At 39.7% G+C, this 20,339-nt stretch overlaps 2 protein-coding genes across 2 annotated transcripts; both read right to left on the reverse strand.

Annotated features, from left to right (window-relative positions):
- Positions 1 to 856: 856 nt before the first annotated feature.
- Positions 857 to 4,714, reverse strand: leap2 (liver-expressed antimicrobial peptide 2). Its single transcript, XM_053343316.1, has 3 exons — positions 4,405 to 4,714; positions 3,672 to 3,859; positions 857 to 2,822 (listed from the first exon to the last, which is right to left on the reverse strand). The coding sequence occupies exons 1-3, from the start codon at positions 4,486 to 4,488 to the stop codon at positions 2,768 to 2,770; spliced, it is 327 nt and encodes a 108-aa protein (XP_053199291.1). The 5' UTR covers positions 4,489 to 4,714; the 3' UTR covers positions 857 to 2,767.
- A 13,332-nt stretch (positions 4,715 to 18,046) lies between these two features.
- Positions 18,047 to 20,125, reverse strand: bmp15 (bone morphogenetic protein 15). Its single transcript, XM_053343313.1, has 2 exons — positions 19,738 to 20,125; positions 18,047 to 19,074 (listed from the first exon to the last, which is right to left on the reverse strand). The coding sequence occupies exons 1-2, from the start codon at positions 20,090 to 20,092 to the stop codon at positions 18,047 to 18,049; spliced, it is 1,383 nt and encodes a 460-aa protein (XP_053199288.1). The 5' UTR covers positions 20,093 to 20,125.
- Positions 20,126 to 20,339: the final 214 nt, after the last annotated feature.

The following is a 20,339-nucleotide window of genomic DNA, read 5'->3' on the forward strand; positions in this document are numbered from 1 at the left end:
GTCTTACATGTTTATGCAGCATTGATTGACTGCTGTTGGAGTACATCCATATTTTCTGACACTTATATAACATCATTTTTAATCCAAGTCACACAACTGTTAAAGTCGAGTTTCAAGTATTTTTTATTTTATTTTGTCAAACCTAAACTCATGAGATTCATGCCTCAAGTCCGTGCCATCAGACTCAAGAATATACCTTTCTTTATATGTGTAATATCTATTATAATAGACTTGATAGTCTTAGAGATCTGCTCCCAAATGGAGCCCAGGTGCTTCTATTGTCTTCCCGTTGACCATACAACGTTTGTCCTCCTGGGTTTGTCTGGTTTGACCCTTTGTAGGTCTGCTCAACCGTTTGGTAGAGGTCACTTTGTGTCATGATATCTTCTCAAAATCTAAATCTATTTAATCCATTTAACTTTTTGGGGCTATCGTTACCACTTGTATGAGGTATGTAATGCACAGACAGACCATCAGATTGTTCTATGGTTGCTATAGATACAGATTGTTCTATGGTTGCTATAGATACAGGTTGTTTTATGGTTGCTATAGATACAGGTTGTTCTGTGGTTGCTATAGATACAGGTTGTTCTATGGTTGCTATATATACAGGTTGTTCTATGGTTGCTATAGATACAGGTTGTTCTATGGTTGCTATAGATACAGGTTGTTCTATGGTTGCTATAGATACGGGTTGTGCTAGTGAATAAACAAAGAATAACACAGTCGTGGAACCAGATGTTGTAAAATGTGTGTGCTCATACAGTGGTATCACCACGTTTTTAGATATATAATGTTATTAAAAGTAATGAGTGCTTTAGATAAATAAGGAAAAAATAGTAACGTCACAACAGTATCGACTTTTTTCTGATGCTTTATTCCACTTTTTCTCCAGCCCTCTACATGTAGGTAATGCAGTACATACAGTAGACAGTAGACACAGTACAAAGATAATTTGGGTTTGAAAGTGCAATCCTACTCAAACATTTCTCTAACATGCTGAGTGCACAAAATATCAGCAAACACCTGCTCTGTGCATGAAGTAAACTGTGCAGGCCAAGTCTGTGATCCCATTTCATGAGATAATTGTGCAAAATAGTGAAGAAATTTAGGAGTCTATTCCTAATATTTGTGCACTCAGCCAAGATATATTTTGTGATTACCAAATTTCTGTTATTGGTTACAAATATAGATTGCCTGAGCAAGTAGATATCTAAAAAAATCCCACTGGATAAGCTGAAAAAATCCAGTTTGAAAGATTGATTATTCTAAAACAAACCATGAAAATATCATAAACAAATTGTTAAAAAAAACAAAATAAAATGATGCAAATGGGTACATTTCGGACATTTAAACAATGGATAGAATAAATAAAATATCCAAGAATCATTGTAGGTGTACATTACATGAAAATTAACATGCATGCATTACAGTAATTGTGGATAATGTTTACTGTATTTTTCATTTATTCTACTGTATTTATAAAATATGTGTTTGTATTTCAATAATGCTGAAAATCTGAACTAAAATTACATTTCTTTTTAACTTTAAATATATGTTTAAAAAAATGAAAAAAAACACAACATGAAGATATGAAAATGTTTGGGGGGACTCGAGCATTGCATCAATATTTTGTAACCTTTGCTCCTTTTCTATGTTTCATTTTTTCCCCATCTATTTCTCAGTTTCAAAACCCCGACTGTTTCCCCTCTTTGAACCCCTTTTTCATCATTTCTCGAGATCTTAGACACAATTTTGGGTTTAAGATAACAAATTTAGTGCTATAATTGTTGCCAGAATTGGAAAAAGACACGACAATTACCATCACTGTATCTATCCTACGTCACAGTGGCTCATTAAACACACATGTGAAGGGGAAGCCTATGTGTTTCCATGCTGCACATTATCAGTGGAATGATTAGACTTACTGAGCTCACAGTGAAATGATAGCTTATCACGAATGACACGAGACAGTGATGACGAAGTCAAGAAAAATGCGAAGGTCAGGAGCTCTTTAGGAGACACAGACTCTTCCCTGTGTGCTCAATTGTTATCTGTGACAAAAATAACCAACAGATAACAAGCCTCAAGAATCTAATGGTATAATATCTGCAGCTTTATGCACAAAAGTTGCTAAATTTTTAGGAATAAATCTTGTAAAAAATGTCATACGACTTTAGCGAAACAGCGGGGTATCGTCTATAAAACATGATCAAGCAATGCAGACATTAGACTCAATGATACCTTATGTGGGTTTAAGTTCAAGGCTGCAGTCTGCTGCAAGATTAAAAATGTTTCTTTTCCTTTTCTTTCCTGTTTTTCACCTTGAATCACAAACTCGGAGCTCTCCTACAATGACTGGACGGTTTTTGATCAACAGCACTGGAAAATTTTAAGCATTTTTACGATTTACGAAAAAACCTGCAGATCATAGAAAATATCAAGTATGAAAGACTAAATGACTCTCCTTTTCCACTTTTGCACTTTACCCGTTGCCTTAACCAACCTCCTATTATCTTTTATATTCTAGTGATACCTCCCCTTTTTCTTGCCTTTTGAAATCTATCAGGTGGAGCAGTGATTACCCCCCTAACACACCTTTTCTTGGACCTGCTATGTAAATTCATATGTATATTTAGACACCAGCAACATTTTAGCACATATAAATACAAAAATTTAAAAAAGGCCCCTACTAATCAGAACCCCCCCGTAAGGCTTATGGCTGTACACCCATGTAAACACACTGATTGTGTCGTGACGTCCGGTTCTAGTAGTTGACGGGTTCTACGAGGGAACGGTGGCTGGTGGAGCAGTGTCCCGCCCTGAAGAGACCAGAAGAAAAGAGAAATATATAGTTAAAGAAATTACTATACAGTAAAATTCATGCCACAATACAAAATTAAAGGGTAACGTTATACATTTGATGCTGTTTTTCTCACATACTGAATTATAGATATATATGGAAATATGGTTTCTATAAGTTCTACAATCTTACAAATGGTTTTATTAATTGGCAATTACTACTAATGCTTTATTGATAAGTTTTTTGGGAGTTTTTATTTAGCACTACCAGCAAGATTAGTTGAATAGCAACCAGTTCTAAGCTCCATCCATTGATCTATTTCAATTGGTTACAATAGCAGCTAGACACATTTACATTGCTGTGCATCTTAAAATTTAGATTTTGCCAATATACTAAAAAAAGTATAATATAAAATATGTGCTAATGTTTCCACTGAACATTTCTCTACTTATTTACATGACAATTCCCCGATTTGGCTCCATTTTCTAATAAGGGACCTCTTCTAAAGGCTTTATTGTTACAAATGGCTTTATTAATGGTTGTCATGCTCTTATAAACAGTTATAATGTTAATAAGAACATTTGGGTTGACAGGTTGTAAAAAACATCTCTTTAAAAGTGATTAGACTGAACCAAAATCTATGTATTAACAACTTATTAACACTTACAGCTACAGACTTAATGGATTAAACCCCCTTATAAATGACCTATTAACATATTTAACTTCAGATTTGATGGTTTATTAGAAAGTGAGAAACCCAAGAATGTTTGAATTGGTAAAATAAATGGCCTAAAGGACTTCAAACTCACATTACAACTCATTACAAACATTTAACATGGGGTTATTTACTGCAAAGAGGTTCAATTACCTGCAGAGTCCTGTGGAGCATTCGTAGTTGTTCTGGCAGTAAGCTCCAAACGGTTTACTGTTCATGATCCTCCACAGTGGGGTCATCCGAGCTATCCTCCTCAGAGTTCGGATGGTCTGTTCGCCCTGTGAATCTGGACTCTGGTCAGGACTGGACTGGACCTGAGAGGCCAACGGACTTGCACACACCTGATGGACAAAGAGATGCGTGTTAGGAAAGAGGCTAAGCAGGGTCCGAAGTAGAAAAACCAATAGACACAACATATAAATCTGAGGATGCACATTTAAAATACCTCACTTATGACGAAATGCGTAGATTTTTGTAGCTTTTCTGCTTCTTGGAACCTTCATCAGCCAGTAAATAGACCTTTAAATTTCTACTTTTATGCTTATGTGCTTATATGCTTTTATGCAACATAATGGTAAACTTTAAGGCAATAGTACTTTTTATGTACTTTCCTACCCTACAAATATGTCTAAAACAGATTCAATACAACTTTACTCTAAAAACAACCTTTCTCCTTGTAGGTTTTGCAGTGTGCAGCATCTGTTTCCGATAAAATAATATATAAAAAACTAGATTATGGTTTGCATTAACATGAGACAAGAAACCCTGCTTTGAACATCCATCCTTTATAAACTCATCCATCATTTGATTTAACACCATTTGACACATTTATCCTGATTTCATGACCACAACTATTCCTTCAAATTCAAGACAGTTCATTCCTCACCTGCTGAGCCAACATTAGCAGCAGGAGGCAAAGTGCCACTGCTGCTTTTCTTTGGGCGCTTTTCTCCATCTGCATCTGCATCATTTACGCTGTCAAGTGTCCCGCTGCTCACTGCTCTTCAGTCTTCAGGAAATCTGACCTTAAACCAAAAGGCAAGTTCCAGTTGATCTCCAAAAACCTTTTCCTGTCAACTTCTTTCTGGAGAAGTCTTCAGTCCGAGTTCAGTCAGGTGTTCATTAGTTGCAGGTTGTTTTTTTTTTGTTTTTTTTTTTGCAGGAAGTCTACTTAAGTCAGTCTGACTCAGCAAACCCAGCTGTGACACCAGCAGGAAGGCTGTGCTGTCCTTTATATAGACAGGACATGATGGGAGGGAGAGAGAGGAAGAGTCACAGTCCACATTGTGTCGTCAACCCCTCTCTCTCTCTCTCTCTCTCTCTCTCTCTCTCTCTCTCTCTCTCTTTTGGCCTATATGTCATTCCCTTAAATTAGGCCATTCAACACCTTCACACTTTCTCTATCTTCATCTTTTTATACACTAGGGATGGAACAATTAGTTGATTAGTTGATTGACAGAAAATCAACTATTTTAATAATTGTTTCCGTCATTTTTCCGACACAGTTTCTCAAATATCACAATTTGCTGTTCTTCCTTCTCAGATATGGAATTAAAATGAATATCTGAAGATTTTAGACTGTTAATCAAACAAAACAAGCAAATTGAAGACTTCACTGCAATCTCTGCAACCACTTCTTCACTAATCTTTAACATTTCAACGATTCAACATAGACTTAGCCTTGTTACATACTTAGAGACAGATAATATGAGCCAGAAACAACACATGTGATCGTAATATTAAGGAATAGCAACAGAGAGACGCAGCTTGGTGAAGAGGGTTTAAAGGTACCAGTAAGGTCACCGTGTGTGTGTGTTTGAATGAAGTTGCACTAAGATAAGGTTTTATCACTCTGCAGACTTTGTGTGCTTCAGTATATCTTTGTCTATCTTTTTTTGTCTATCCCCTGATCTGACGCAATCTGGGATATCTGATTTACATAAGCGGTTACACAGTCCAGTCCACATGACACCGGCACGTGACTTATACATAATGAATGTGCGCTCCATGTATTTATATTTCGGCTTGAAGACTCATGCCTGTGTACAGTCCAGAGAAAACTATGTAAGTTATGTAAATTACTCTTTGTGTTTGGTTTGGTCAAACTTTGTAATTACCAAATTAAACAACTGAAATTGTTTCTATTTGTTTTTTTGCCAGTTTGGCTTCTCTTACGTTGGTGTTTTCCAGTTGGCATGAATTTTGGCACCAATTGGCGGGGTTGGTGCAATATCAGTGTGAAAGTGCTAAAAATAGTTGCGTAGTCTATCCTGAATGACAAAATGTTTGCCTGGTACGAAATTGGTGCTAATGTCCAATATTTGTTCTACGTCATTTCCCCACTACCACATCTGGACTCATGATACTACATGATGACTAAAGAGCTCCTAAAAGGACAAGAAGGAGAAAAACAATAGATGGGTGTCCTTCAATTAATTTGTTTTTGATCCTTCTAATGAACACAATGGGTCAAAAATAGCACAAAAACAAGTGTTAGCAGTCTGGTGCAGGAATGTTTTAGCTGCTGTTGTACTGATTGTCTCTTATCATTCTTGTTTTGTCTTCTTGTTGCTATTATACTGTTTTGTGCTGTTTTGTGTCTACTAATCTATGTTTTTCCTGCCCTGTCTGCTGTACTTATGTCTGTCTACCCTTGCTAGTATTTGTAGTTCTTGTGTCTGACCATCACAGGGACTGCAGATGGAGACTAGCCAGTGCACTCAGGTGCATTGCCAAGATTTGAATGTTGAAAAAAATACTAAAACATAGTTAATCCTTTGATGCACAAGCTATGCAAACCTCTTCGAATGCACAACATGGGTCAAAAATGACTTGTGTTCATTCCCTATGTTATAGCATGAGCATTTTATTACTTAATATTTTTAAGTATTCATTAAATGTCTTGTTGTTGATCACTACAAACCATTATTCTTATATAACCTTTCTTACTTTATGAACAAACAGGTATACACACATGGGTCAAAAGGGACCCACATGTATAAGATATGTTTGATAGGAACTTTTGATATTTGGAAATGCACTCAGGAACATATTTACTGTGGGCAGCTATTCACCTGCTAGTCGTTATTATGAATATCTGCTTCTGACTGGCTAATATTTGATGTCATCGGTGCTTGGGTTGATTAGGATTAGGCATGAGGAGCGAGATTGGTTAGGGTTAGGGTAAAAATATAAGGGTAAGCCAATCAGAGGCAGGGTTAGGGTTAGGGTTAGGGCGTAGATCCATGATAACATACCTGCCACATATTTCACAAACTCAAGATGACTGCTTTTTCACATATAAGTCTTATTGTATAATTATTTTACCTGAGACAATATTTGATATCTAAACATTTGAACATTAGGTTAACCCTCGTAACACCAACATGTTAAACACACAAGGACTAACGACTGGGGACCCCAAGAATAAACTACTATAAGAAACCACCATCATAGTAAAAGGTTCACTTCTTTCCTTTCAAAACATTGTTAGTTATGTTATTATGTGTTAATATTATAAGATGTTAGAGCAAACCCCCTAAAATCCTTCTCCTTGAATACCCCTCCTTCTGCTTTTTCCCCTACGGAGTCACACCATGTCCTGATCATGCTCCTGATCATGCTCATGGTCCTCTGGTACAACATAGCACCCCTAGATGACATGGTTGCTGTGACAAATGGTTGTCAGCTATTCATCAACAACATGAATTATCACACTGCTTGTATGAATGTTCTATGAAGTGGGAATAATAAACTTCGGCACAGTCCCATTTGGGCTGAAAGACGACTTGTTGTGCTATTTCTTTGTTTGTCAATCCATATTTAGAGTATGTGAGTATACATGTATCTAACTCCTCTACATGAGCTTTTTAGGAGCAGTAAGCAGGCATACAGCAGCACTTGCATGGGGGCCAAGTCCAGTTCTAAGGCCAGGCTAGGTCGAGGGCAGTGGCCTGAGTTTCCCTAATCTTAACTACAAAGGGGTCAATAGGTCGAGGTATTTCCTAATTGCACACGTGATGCACTAAATTGCACTTGTGTCTGCAAATCTTAGACTTTCATAACTGGCTTGTAAGATACTTAAAACGTTGCTGCAGGAAATTAGTTGTAAGGTTACATTTTTTAATTCTTATATGTTTCCATGTTTGTTGTTGTAATCCAATGTTGTTTTGAGAACAGTAGAAGCCAGCTTTACTTAGCTTTTTGTAAGACTTTAGTGTTTTCTGATTTCTGCATGTGAGTTTCACGTGACGCTGCATCTCAAACAAAGATGAATAATGTCTCAGGCGTGGACTGGGTCATAAAAATGGGGGGCCTGCATGCATGTGGCTGGATCTCGTCAACTGGGTTAGTAAGACAAAGGTGAACGCGTCAGCTTTTTTGGCAGGACATTTTGCATTTTATAGTTCCCAACAAAAATGAAGACCTTAAGGTTGTCTTTGCAGGAATTGAGAAACAAGGACTCAATTCGTAGAAGAGCATCAAGGCATTTAAGTTGGCTGTGTGGGTCAAAATATCATCAAATTCTATTATAGGATTATATCATAGTAACAATGATGCTCATATTGCCATTTTATTTCTGGAAGGGTAAATCAGGTCAACCTGGAAGAGACATTGGAGAGGCACCACATTTCATTTAAGACAGGCTCACAACAAAAGCATGCTCAAACACTCTGAAGAACAAGAAAGGAAAAAAGAGGACAAGTACGGTTGATTTAATGAAGGAGAACAAGAGGATCACAGAGGGGATATAATGGAAAATTCTTGTGCTGATTCCTGTAAGGTTGTTAATCATTGAAATGCCCCCCAAGAGGAGCACGAGACTGACAGGAATCCCGCGCTGCACAAAATGAGAACATCTGCATCGCATATTATCGCCCGAGCGTGACTCATCAGACTGTGGCTGACATGCTGAGTCAGAGAAGGAGCATACAGACAATAAAGTTGAGATACAAAGTGTTATGCAACTATATTAAATATTTAAAAGAAGACAAATATGCAGTTGAGTTATAGCGGCACTCCAGACACCTTTTATTCAATGCATCAGTGATTTAAAAAGGCTTCTTTTAAGAGGCACTTATCAATGTCATAATGTAATAGATACACCAACTTTCTATTTGCTTTATGCCTTTTTCCTGTAATGTGGTCTTTATTCACATTCTGTAATGTTTCTTTTGGCCCAATGTGCAGAACAAAGAACTAGTAACGGGAGAGTGTTCAACAAAAGTGGTTTTATTGTCACAGAATAATTGAGATTTTGCAACGTCCTGTCTACTAGAGACAAGCAGCGATGACCAGGCCCAAGCTACCCCGCCACGCCACGACTGAGTGAGACTTGCTCATTGGAGATGAAAAGTTCCTAAAATCTTTCTAATTAGGGATTTGGTTGCTTCGTGGCGATGTGAGGAATTTTGACGTTTTGCCATTAAACAGGAACTGCTGGCCAAATGGGGGTACTGCACCCCGCAGAAGATTAAGAAAATTGAGCCCCTCCCTCCAGATTGACATAGATGAACAAAATTTGGTATGTATATGTATCGTGTAAAGATGCACAAAAAAGTCTCTTGGACCCATATCCTCACTCCAACAGGAAGTCGGCCATTTTGAATTGAATTTATGATTTTAGCGCTGTTTGTTTCCATTTGACTCAGAAGGAACAGGACGAAACAAGGTGAGACTGATGATCCGGTCAGGTAACCTGGAGCAGAGGCAGGTGAGCATTAATACAGGAAGCAATCAAACTATGAGAATACAGACGAGGTTTGGCCGAACTGGCGATGAGTGGATGACTGAGCCAGGCTTAAATGCAGCTGTAGAGTAGATGGCTTGATGACTTAATTTCAGGGGAAAAGGAGAGCAAGTATATCCCTGACATATTCATCTCTATGTTCAAAAGAGTTAAATTAAGCTTCATAAAAAGTTTTTCCAATATGTGGATTTGAAATACTCGAACTCTATCAACTCTACCTGACTCCACCTATCGTAGATCACGTTGAATCTGGCCTGTAATGACAGCTGAACTTTGGTTGCCTTAAAGTAGGCGGTGATGTATTATAGCTGCTCACCTGATGACATGACAGCGGCCATTATAACTCTGGTTTCCAGTTTAGCCACAGACCTTTTCTTGACTGCTGCAGGTCGTTTGTGCATGTGTCAGCTAATATCATGCAGAGATATTGAGATGTAGAGTTTTGATTTTGCTCAGTGAACACTGTCCAACTTTACACCTAAATAAATCTGTATCATGAAGACCTATGAAACATATAAACCATGTCCCCTTGTGAGAAATAGTACAATATCAAAAAGGCACTGGAACCATGTTTGTATTGTTTTTAGGTGTTAAAATGATATAATCTTTGCATTATTTGGAGATCAGCTGTTGACCTGTTGCTCCTGCAGAGGGTAAAAACGTGGACAAAGCTGCTGGTTTAAGCTTTAATCATCAGACATTACTTTAATGTTGCATGAGTAGGGTTTTGCACAGGTTCAAACTCCATTAAATGTTTGCTTTCATTTCATTTTCATCTCTCCAGACTCCTACAATGACATTAAAGAGGCACACTCTCCATTACAATGATCATTTAATTGTTTAGTAAGGGGGAGTTTTTAGGGTCATTGGATGAAATTCACTGTGCTGCTAAAATGCACTTTAACAGAGAATGGATTTGCAGCCATTATGGACTGAATACCTGATCCCTTTCTATTCAGTCCACCATCCATCCAGTGAACTTTAAACTCTGATTACCATGAAGTAAGAAGAAATCAAACAGATCGAACCTGCAGAAATGACCTCATCTGACTCACAGAATTTAGTTACCTAGAAATCTCTTTAAATGTGGACAGGTCTTGGGCCAAAGCCAATACCTCTCTGATAGTGGATGTGCTCACAGTTCATCTTTGACGGAGCTTATATCTAATCTCTCTTAGAAGTAATTTTGTGCTTAGAAGAACCTTTTGATACAAAATACAATCAATTTGAACTGTGATTATTTTATTTTGGAGGATAACATGGTTTTAAAGCTGCACTATATTTGCTATTCAAATGTGTAACTATGATAAGTGTTAGATTGTGGACAGTATGAGTTGTGCAAGTATTTCACAGAGGCTAACTGAACTAGAAACTAAGATACCCGATAGCCTAATCTCATTTAAAGGCTAAAAGTGAAGCAAAACAATCAATCTTATAGACAAAGTTAAGAGAAAAATTTAATCCTAGGGTCAAGTTCAAGTAAAGAACCGTAACACAGAGAAATCCATCTTCACAGCCTCCTATAGGACTCAATATTAAGCTAGGTTGCATTAGTATGCTAGCACTTCTCATTCATCAGTCTGCTAGCAAACTAGCTAGATCAGTTTCTAATGGACAAAATAAGCAAAGAGAGTTTATCCACGAGACATAATTGTGTCACTGACTACGATAGCGAAGACGAAAGCTTACTGTTCTGACTTTGCTCATTTGAAGGTTAGCACTGTCAACATGGTTTGCTTTTTGTCTTAAACAACTTAGAACAAATTTACTGAAATTAGTTGATTATGCTTAAAAAAACAGTGAAGCATGATTTAAAAGGCTCGCTAGTTATGTGACTATAATCAAGTTCACATGCATGAGAGCTAGCTAGCATGCATGTGGGTCGGTAGGAGACCCCGGGGAAGACCCAGGACATGCTGGAGAGACTATGTCTCTCGGCTGGCCTGGGAACGCCTCGGGATCCCCCGGGAAGAGCTGGACGAAGTGGCTGGGGAGAGGGAAGTCTGGGCTTCCCTGCTTAGGCTGCTGCCCCCGCGACCCGACCCTGTATAAGCGAAAGAGGACGAGACGAGAGAGCTAGCATGTCATTAGTTTGAATTTAACCTGTGTAGTTTAAATTAGCTTAATCCTAATTTAACTGCAGATCTGTGGCGCTACTGCTGCTTCATTTGGATGACAAGCTAACAGGTAACTCTACATTTGTTGTCATGTAATACAGTCAAAAAACAACTTTGGGGCTTTAATGCTCCAGATGCTTTGGTTTCATGGTTATCCATCATGGTTCGACTCTGCTGGAGTAAATGGCAAAAAGCCTTTCTGCGTAGTCAGGCAAAATGTTTTCACATGGCCCAACAGCTTGTTAGTTTAGTCAGATCATTTTAACTTTTTGTGAGGTGCCCGCTAAACATTTTAACAAAAAACACATTTTCTGGCTCTTCCCACCATGTTGTCCTTCAGCCAATGGGGTTTTGTGCCACTTAAGCAGCACTGTTTTCAATAAACAGCGTTTTTTTTGTTTCTTTTATCCCAGATTTTCTTTTCACAGCTCTGTATTTATATCTATTTCTCAGTAATGTGGTTCATAAACTCTGCTGATTCAGAGGCATGTTTGCTGTTCTATGTTTGTCTGCTCTGGCAAACTGTCAAACTGTGACACAAAGGTACAGGTTCATTGGGACATAATGTAAGGGAGGTGGATTTTGACAGTCTAAACGTCTGTAATTTACTTCTTTTTTTTAATGTATGATGTAAACTGGGTCAGCCACCATGCAACAGGTGAATGGATACCAGTGATGCACTTTACTAATAAATGAGTTCACATTAATTATTACATTTCTAACCAAACTACAGGGTATGACTTTTCATCCGATGCTTCAATTCATGATCCACTAAACTTGAACAACATCTATAAAGGTAGAAGAAGGACTGTGGACTGTAGCTCCCAATGCCGATATAGTTTAATGAGATATTAAGAGTGATGTTTCAAGCCTCTTGCTCTTGTTTAGACTAAAACAAGAATGTCTGATGTATAGTCCATCCATCCATTTTCTGCCACTAATCTGGGGTCGCAGTTGCATTAGGCTGAGCAATGAAGGCCAGACATCTCTCTCCCCAGTCATACTATTGCTGGATCCTCACCTCTAAAGGCATCCTGACCAGGTGCCCAAACCACCTCCACTGGCTCCTTCGTATGCTAAGGAGCATCGTGTCTACTCCTGGCCTCCCCCGGATGTCTGAACTCCTGACCCTATCTCTAAATCTGAGCCTGATCATTCGTCACTCATTTCTGCCGCTTGTATCTGCAATCTCATTCTTTCGGTCACTACCCAAAGCTGATCAAGGCCGGCTTGACAGGGTCTTCGACAATGCCTCACCTGTGCTCTGATGTCTCGATGACGTGATGCACCACTGCCGTCTCTTTCTGGTCTTCCACAGTTTGTGGTAAATGTTGTTGTTCTTGTGACTTTAAGACTCGGGCTAGATATAGTCCCAGTGGGATGCAGCTGATGGTCTCTATTGAGTTAGCAACGTCTATGATTCTGGTCTTAAATGTCCAATGTCCGAGCCTGCAGGGCTGAAGTGATTAGTGCATTAACTGATTGGCTGATAAATGGGAAACGAGAGTAACTGTGGCAAATAGTCGCTTGTTTCAGCTTCTTAAATGTGAGGATTTGCTGCTTTTTCTCTGTTTTGGATGTTTGTTCATTGTATATTTTGAGGTTTTAAACATTTTTAAGATGAAGATTTTGGAGACAACAAATTGGATTTTATATATATTAACATACTAAACCTCCACAGATAATCCAGTGGCATAGGTTAATAATCTACTATGGTGATTCACTATACATGCTCTAATGATGCCTATTTAAATCAACAGTGAGCGAGATCTGTTCCTCACATCGGAGATAAAAAGCTTTACTAATTCCAGTTATTGTGACAACCAGCATACAGTAAATGCAAACATCCATCCATGAATCGTCTGTGTGACTCATTTCACCAGTTACACACACACACACACACACACACACACACACAGAGACTGAAACACACATCTATGCTCCAGTCGGCTCTTTATGTAATAGCTTACATCTCTGTCTCTGTGTCTGGCTTCTGTCTAATGTAATCAGTAACAGGTCACCTCTTCCCTCCCTGTGTGACATTTATGGGAAGTGGTCTCGTTAATGTGTTGCTTTCTCTGTTCGTAACATCTGTCGCAGGAGGAGAAGGACAGAAACTACAAGCACATAAAATCCCTTGAGGAAACAGACACATGAGGTCCCGTAAAAGAAACAGAGGATTTCCAGTCACTCAATGAGAAAGTTACGGTAACAGAGCAGCAAATGTGGATCCTGGAGCAAGACAAGAAGAAAATACATGACTGTGCATGAATTAAACATTTATGTGACCTGATTTTACCCGAGTGGTGCCATTCAAATTAAATTGTTGCTGCTGTGTTATCTGAAGATATTGGGGTATTGCATTTACTATGAATGTGTGAATGCAGAATACAGATATATATATATATATATACAGAAATCTTATCAAATCAACCTTTATTTACTGTATATGGCGACTTTAATGCAAAACTGCAGCACGTTCATTGAAATAAACAGTAAAACTATATTTAAATGTAATAATTAGCTCATTTGAAGTCTGTATTTATGTTGCATGGAGTCAAATTGCAGGTTGCAGCTTATCATAACTTCCATGCTTGTTTGTGTATATATTCACATGATTGTATGCATTCGTGTCAATCAGCCTACATAGATATCCGTGTGTGTGTGTGTGTGTGTGTGTGTGTGTGTGTGGGTAAACAGTGATGATTGCATGGCTTCTCTGTGACCCATTTAACAGTACCTGTCTGATATGGAGCAAAGTGCACTTCACTAAAGACAGTGACTCATGACGTTCATCTGCTAAATAAGGATCCACAGTTTACAGTGTATTGATCTGAGGGGGTAATTTACATGTTCAGGGGGCAAAAAACTGAACTAAACTCTTTACTTCTCTTTTACTTATAGGTGATAATCTATCAGCAGCTAGATCTGGCCGATATCTTTCAGATCCAGTGGCGAACTTGGCATTAATTATATTAATTATAAGAAATGTATGAAAGGCTGTTCTCCGTCTGTTTTGACTGTTCCTTCTTTCTTCCTCTTTCTTTAATTTTTCCTTCCTTCTTCCCCTCCTCCCCTCTTTCCTTCCTTTCTTCCTTCCTTCCTTCCCTCCTTACTACCTTCCTCTTTTCGTTCTTCCTCCTTTCCTCCCTTCCTTCCTTCCTTCTTCCCTCCTTTCCTTCCTCCTTCCTCCTTTGCTCCCTCCTTTCTCCCTTCCTTCCTCCTTTCCTCCCTTCCTTTCTCCGTTCCTTCCTCCCTTCCTTCCTTGACTGCTTGACTCCTTTTTTTTAAAGTATATATTTTTGGGCTTTTTGCCTTTAATGGACAGGTTAGTAGAGATAGACAGGAAACAGGAGGCAGAGAAGGGGGCAATGACACGCAGGATAGGACCGCTCGGTGCGGGATTCAAACCGGGGGGGGGGACTACAGCCTCAACACATGTGGCAGGCGCTCCTCCCACCGAGCTAAACTCCGCCACGACTGCAGGAGGGGTTAATACAAGTGTGTCTGATACCTGTCAATATATTTCCTCTTACACAAACACAGCTGTTGTTCACCATAAGCTTGGATCTATTTATGAATATAATCGGTAAAAACAAAACTCGGTCGGGTCATGCATGATGCAACAAATGAAGATATGCATTGATTTATTTTCTACTGTCTCAAATCTCTTCATCCCTCTGGACTCATTTTCTGCATTTGCCCCGTTGTTCCCCTTTATCATTTCTGCATATTGTTTTTGTTAGACTGTTTTCTTCCTGTCAGTTTTATCCCCATCTTATCTGGTTTTGCACAAAACTAGGGTCAAATGATCCTCCAGATATTCCTGTGGACACTAATCAACAAGACACTGAGAAGTCGAGAGCAATAAATTAGCAATACATAGAAATCTGTGTCATGCAGTTTTTCCCTTTCTGTTGCTATAATTGGAGAGAATATAAGTTATCTAAATTATCAGCTGTTTGTGCCCAGTTTTGACCTATGGTGACCATGAACTTCATCAAAGGTTTCTGATAGTGAGGTCAAGGAAAAATAAGGTTTTTGAAGCTTTGCACAGGTCACAGAGATCACAGCACACAAACTAGTCACACACTACAGATACATGCTGTTTGAAAGCTGATGTGAGGTTTGTTTGTTCCTTTATTTTGTCTGTGAAGGATAAAAGCCACCAGGTTCATTTATTTACATAGGTTTGTACTTGGTGAGTGGCGCCATCTGCTGGACGATCTGCATTACTGCACCTTATTGTGAGTCCAAGAAACTCTCAATAATGATCGCTTGCATAAAAGAAAAGCATGTTAATATATTATATATTTAAGATCGTGCTCTAGATGGGTTGTATTTATGGTTAAAATATAAAAACAATCATCTATCTTCCAGAAACTGGTTAAATTTGGTATATTGGAGCCTTTGTTTTAACATTTTTAGCAGTTTTATGCCTAATATGAGCATCTTACATGTATGCTTTTGATGTTGCAGTAATTAATATCATTATTTTTGCTCTTTTTCTCATAAACAAATTTTCTCTGTCCTTACCTGGATTCCTTCATTTCTTGGCGAACCCAAAAAGCACAATCCTTTCTTAGACTTGTAAAGGGTAAACTTGTGTAAAGGGTTTTGTTTCCTGTACAAATACGTAAATTATATATATTTATAGGGAATAAAATACATATTAAATCTTGCACAGATGTCTACAGTGTAAATTCCTGATAAAATGGTAAAGTTATGAAAAATTTAAGTATCTCATTAATACCTAAATAACTTACATGTACATCATTAAGTGGATTATCTATATGTAAAACAGTAAATCACAATTATTTAGGGCAGAATTTAAAGGTAACTAAATCAGGACTTTACACTGTAAAACTGTCGGACTGCAATCAAGACCAATTCATGTGTGTTTACATTATTACTTGGTTTAAATCAGGGGTGTCAAACATGCGGTCCATGGGCCAGAACTGGAGCACCAAGGAGTCCAATCCGGCCCACTTTCCTTCCATCTTTCCATCCACTCTTTCTTCCTTCCATCCATCCTTCCCATCTTCCTTCCTTCCATCTTTCCTTACCGTCTTCTCTCCTCTTCCTTCCATCAATCCTCCCTTTCTTCCTTCCTTCAAGCCATCTTTCCTTACTGTCTTCTCTCCTTTTCCTTCCATCTTTCCTTGCTTCCTTCGATCCTCCCTTTCTTCTGTCCTTCAATCTTTCCTTCCTTCCTACTTCCTTACTGTCTTCTCTCCTTTTCCTTCCATCTTTCCTTGCTTCCTTCGATCTTCCCTTTCTTCCTTCCTTACATTTTTCCTTACCGTCTTCTCTCCTTTTCCTTCCATCTTTCCTCGCTTCCTTTGATCCTCCCTCCATTCCTTCCTTCCTTCCTTCCTTCCTTCCCATCTTTTCTCCTCTTCCTTCCTTCCTTCTTTTTAATGATCCGGCCCACATCAGATCAAATTGGTCTGTATGTGGCCCTTGAATGAAGAGGAGTTTGACACCTCTCATTTAAATCAATCTCATTGTAAAATCCACTGACTGAGTGCTCTGTAGCTTTTAATTGTATTCGCACAATCCATGTTGCCTTAAATGTCAAGATTAAATATTTTATTCTGCTTTTATGTGATAGGACACATTTTCCAACATCATAAAAAATGATTTAAAAGCTTTAGAAAACATGCATTTTTATTTTATTATTCATTTTCACTCGTAATAAAAAATAGCATTCTCTTTTCCTTGACAAGACTTCGGTATGCATCTTCAAAACCTTCAAAATACACATTTTCTTCTTCGTCATTTTGTGTTGTTTTTTTTGGATTTTTCTTCTAAGACAAGATTTTTGGAGAACCCTCCCATTATAAATATGTACAAAAAGCAAAAGTTCAGGTTGAAAAACGTACAAACATGTCACAAGACCTTTCACAAGTTACATCCAACATAATTTTGGCCAGAGACCAGAAAGGGTCTGTTAAAAGTGCCTAAATTCTTTACATGTATTGGAGGATCGTCGCCTCGTACAGTGCCGACACGTTACCCAGACAGGTTTCTTTCTACACACAAAAACAGGCTTAGTTGATGATGATGTGAAGCAAAGATCAGGTTTAAAACAGAAAAGAAAGAGGGAATACACAGACAATCAACAAGAAAAGAAAAATATTCATTAGAAGACAGAAGACTATGGTTTGAGGTCAAATACTGATGATGGATTCTACTTGGTTTTTATTACAACCCCCCCCCCCCCCTCCCCAAAAAAAAGAAATCATACTAATAAGTTACCCTGACAGGTTTAGCTTTGTTAAATTACCACTTACATTAAGCAAGTCAAGTTTCCCTCAAGGGACTTAAAATGCTCCCCAGCTTCGATCTCAGTAGGAAAATTACATTATAGTGACATAAATAATAAATTTAACAACCAGCACAGTACTTTCTAATAGCTCACAGTGCAATTATTCCACAATTATTACATCAATCCTCCCATAGTTCCTCACAGGCCTAGCAGCAGACTTTTAAAGTGCTTTAACAGGGACACTGAAGATTTGAAACCACAACTACTTCCTGCCTCCAGTCTCGAGGTCATTATGGTTAGCGGCTAAGCTGTAGATCAGACAAATGATCCATCAAATCTACACCCCCCCCTCCCTCCCTTCAGTCTGTTTTCTCACGAGCTCCTAAAGTCTCTAGCGACACGTGCACGACTCGGCCACCATGTCCTCCAGCTCCCTGTACTCCACCTTCTTCTTGTGCACAACCAGCACGCTCATGGGCATGTACTTGTACGGCACACAGGACGGCGGAGGAACATCCCCGACACCCAGGTCGTTGATGAGCGTCTGGATGATGGCGTGGTTGGGGGAGTGGTAGCCGTAGTGGAGAACTCTCGGACAGTCTCCCTGACAGAAGCGAGGGTTGTACACCGGCGGAGCGATGAAGTAGTGACCCCAGCCGAGCTCGTCGAAGGAGAGGCGGAACGAGTGGAGTTTGCAGCGGTTCTTGGGCGTGCTCGTTTTGAGCTTGTAATTGGGGATGACGGAGATGATGGAGGAAGAGGGGGAGGTGGAAAAAGAGGAGGAGGAAGTAGGGGCGTTTTTCAGAGCGTCCAACGAAGAATCTTTGGGCTCTGGGGACTCTGTGGAGCGCCGGTGGCGTCGAACCGATGGGTGCCACAACCCGATGCCGCTCATAATGCTTTCCTCTTCAACCCCGAGCAACTCCCCCATCCAGTCCTTCATCTCCCTCTCTTCTTCCAGATAGAGAAGAAGGGATGGCGCTTCCAGGTGAGGCTCACCTCGCCATATTTCTCTCCCTCGTAGATGAGTCCACCACCACCAGAGGCCGCTGTCCTCATCAGCGTGCCCAGGGTCTGTGCACCAATACTGGGCTGTGAGGGTCAAGTGTCCCACATCACCCTGGTTCTTCCACTTCAGGAAGTGACTGTTGACGTGAGCGGTGATGTCTGTCTCTGTCCACTGCTCGTAAGGCTCCATGGTGACCAGGCTCTCTTTGCCCAGTGAAGTGATCTGAGCCCTGCAGATGGGCAGTTTGAGGGTCTGTGAAGTGCTTGAAGTTGTGGAGGATGAGGAGGAAGAGGAAGAGGAGGAAGAGGATGGAGGAGAAGAAGCGCGAAGGTGGATGAACGAAGCTCTGATCAGCTGCTCCGAGGGAAGAGTGTCCAGGTTGTATTGCACTGTGAAGGTGTAGTGGTGGTCTGAGGGAGAGATGGAGGCACAAAAAGCATAGAAATTAGTTTGGTAGATAGATCCACTTAATGCCTCTCTGACCTTATAAACTGACACCTTCTTCAGAAGACTAACTTTTTTTTATGTTTATATCAAAAGACAATACCCAATAGACTCCAGATAGTATTGATTTTTCTTTAAAACAGAAAGTAACTACCCACATCTGTCTCACATTTTTAAAAGGAATACATTATACATTGAACTAGACAAAAAGGCAAGTTAGATTGACTATCTAGTGCCAATCTTAACATTTTTTTCCACAATACTTAGGGGCATTTTACTGTAATGCCACCTTTAAAACCAGGAAAAGACAGTTATGCCATATCATGATATTAAGATATACCAAACTAGCCAGTCAGTTAAACCTACAGAGAGCAGAATAATGACAAAGTGAGTAAAAGGCAAATAATAGAACACCAGGAAAAAACACCTATACTATATCACCATATTATGGTGTCCAAATTATAAGGCGATATCTAGTTTCATATCACGATAGCAACTTTATATCGATATATTGCCCAGCCCTACTAAAAACGCTGACCCTTGACCCCCAATGACTCACTGAATCATTAATGGTTGGGTTGTAATTGCTACTGATGCAGATATTGAGGAGAGTAATTAGTCATATTCACCTCTTGACACGGGCAAGTAGAGCACCGACGACTCCGATGGTCTCAGCAGGCGGACCGTGTTGGAGCCGAACTTCCGGTGCTGTTTGGGTCTTCCGTCCGGCTCCGCTGCGCTGCGGTACAAACTCAACATGAACTGCAGGTTCTGGTCCGCTTTCTGCTCGTCCGTCAGAGGCCGGTGGTGTGCGCCTTTGTGCTTTGAGCTCTGGTGACTCCGGCGGCTGCGCTTTAGCGTGGTGTGACCAGAAGCAATACTCCTCCCGGCTGCAACTTCGGCGCAGGTGAAACACATCAGGGAGATAAAACAGTTCAGGACTAAGACACGCAGTAAACTGTGCTCGGTGCAGGTCGCCCTCATGTTGGTTATAAAACCTCTGGTGCTAGCAAGCTCCACCAATGAGGCTATAGTTGGCAACCATCCTTCGCACGGCCGAAGGCGTGATTTACTGGCTCACCTGGCTGCTGGACATTTTGGATGACAGTGAACTTCCCCGAGATTGACGATGACCCCCAATTAACCCTTCGGATGTCAGTGAGCTGCCAACCAGAGCGTGAGGAAGCCACGTGACTGGTGCGTAAACCTGCGTAAAAGTTGATCTATGCCC

Source organism: Scomber japonicus, chromosome 22 (assembly GCF_027409825.1).
Source record: "Scomber japonicus isolate fScoJap1 chromosome 22, fScoJap1.pri, whole genome shotgun sequence".
NCBI lineage: Eukaryota > Metazoa > Chordata > Actinopteri > Scombriformes > Scombridae > Scomber > Scomber japonicus.

What these genes read in the sequence shown, in the direction of transcription:
- leap2 (XM_053343316.1), bottom strand. Translation starts at nt 4,488, where the DNA reads ATGATGCAGATGCAGATGGAGAAAAGCGCCCAAAGAAAAGCAGCAGTG. An exon ending in TGCTAATGTTGGCTCAGCAG is followed by an intron (nt 3,860 to 4,404) that starts GTGAGGAATGAA and finishes TTTGTCCATCAG; the next exon opens with GTGTGTGCAAGTCCGTTGGC. An exon ending in TGCTCCACAGGACTCTGCAG is followed by an intron (nt 2,823 to 3,671) that starts GTAATTGAACCT and finishes TGGTCTCTTCAG; the next exon opens with GGCGGGACACTGCTCCACCA.
- bmp15 (XM_053343313.1), bottom strand. Translation starts at nt 20,092, where the DNA reads ATGAGGGCGACCTGCACCGAGCACAGTTTACTGCGTGTCTTAGTCCTG. An exon ending in CTACTTGCCCGTGTCAAGAG is followed by an intron (nt 19,075 to 19,737) that starts GTGAATATGACT and finishes TCTCTCCCTCAG; the next exon opens with ACCACCACTACACCTTCACA.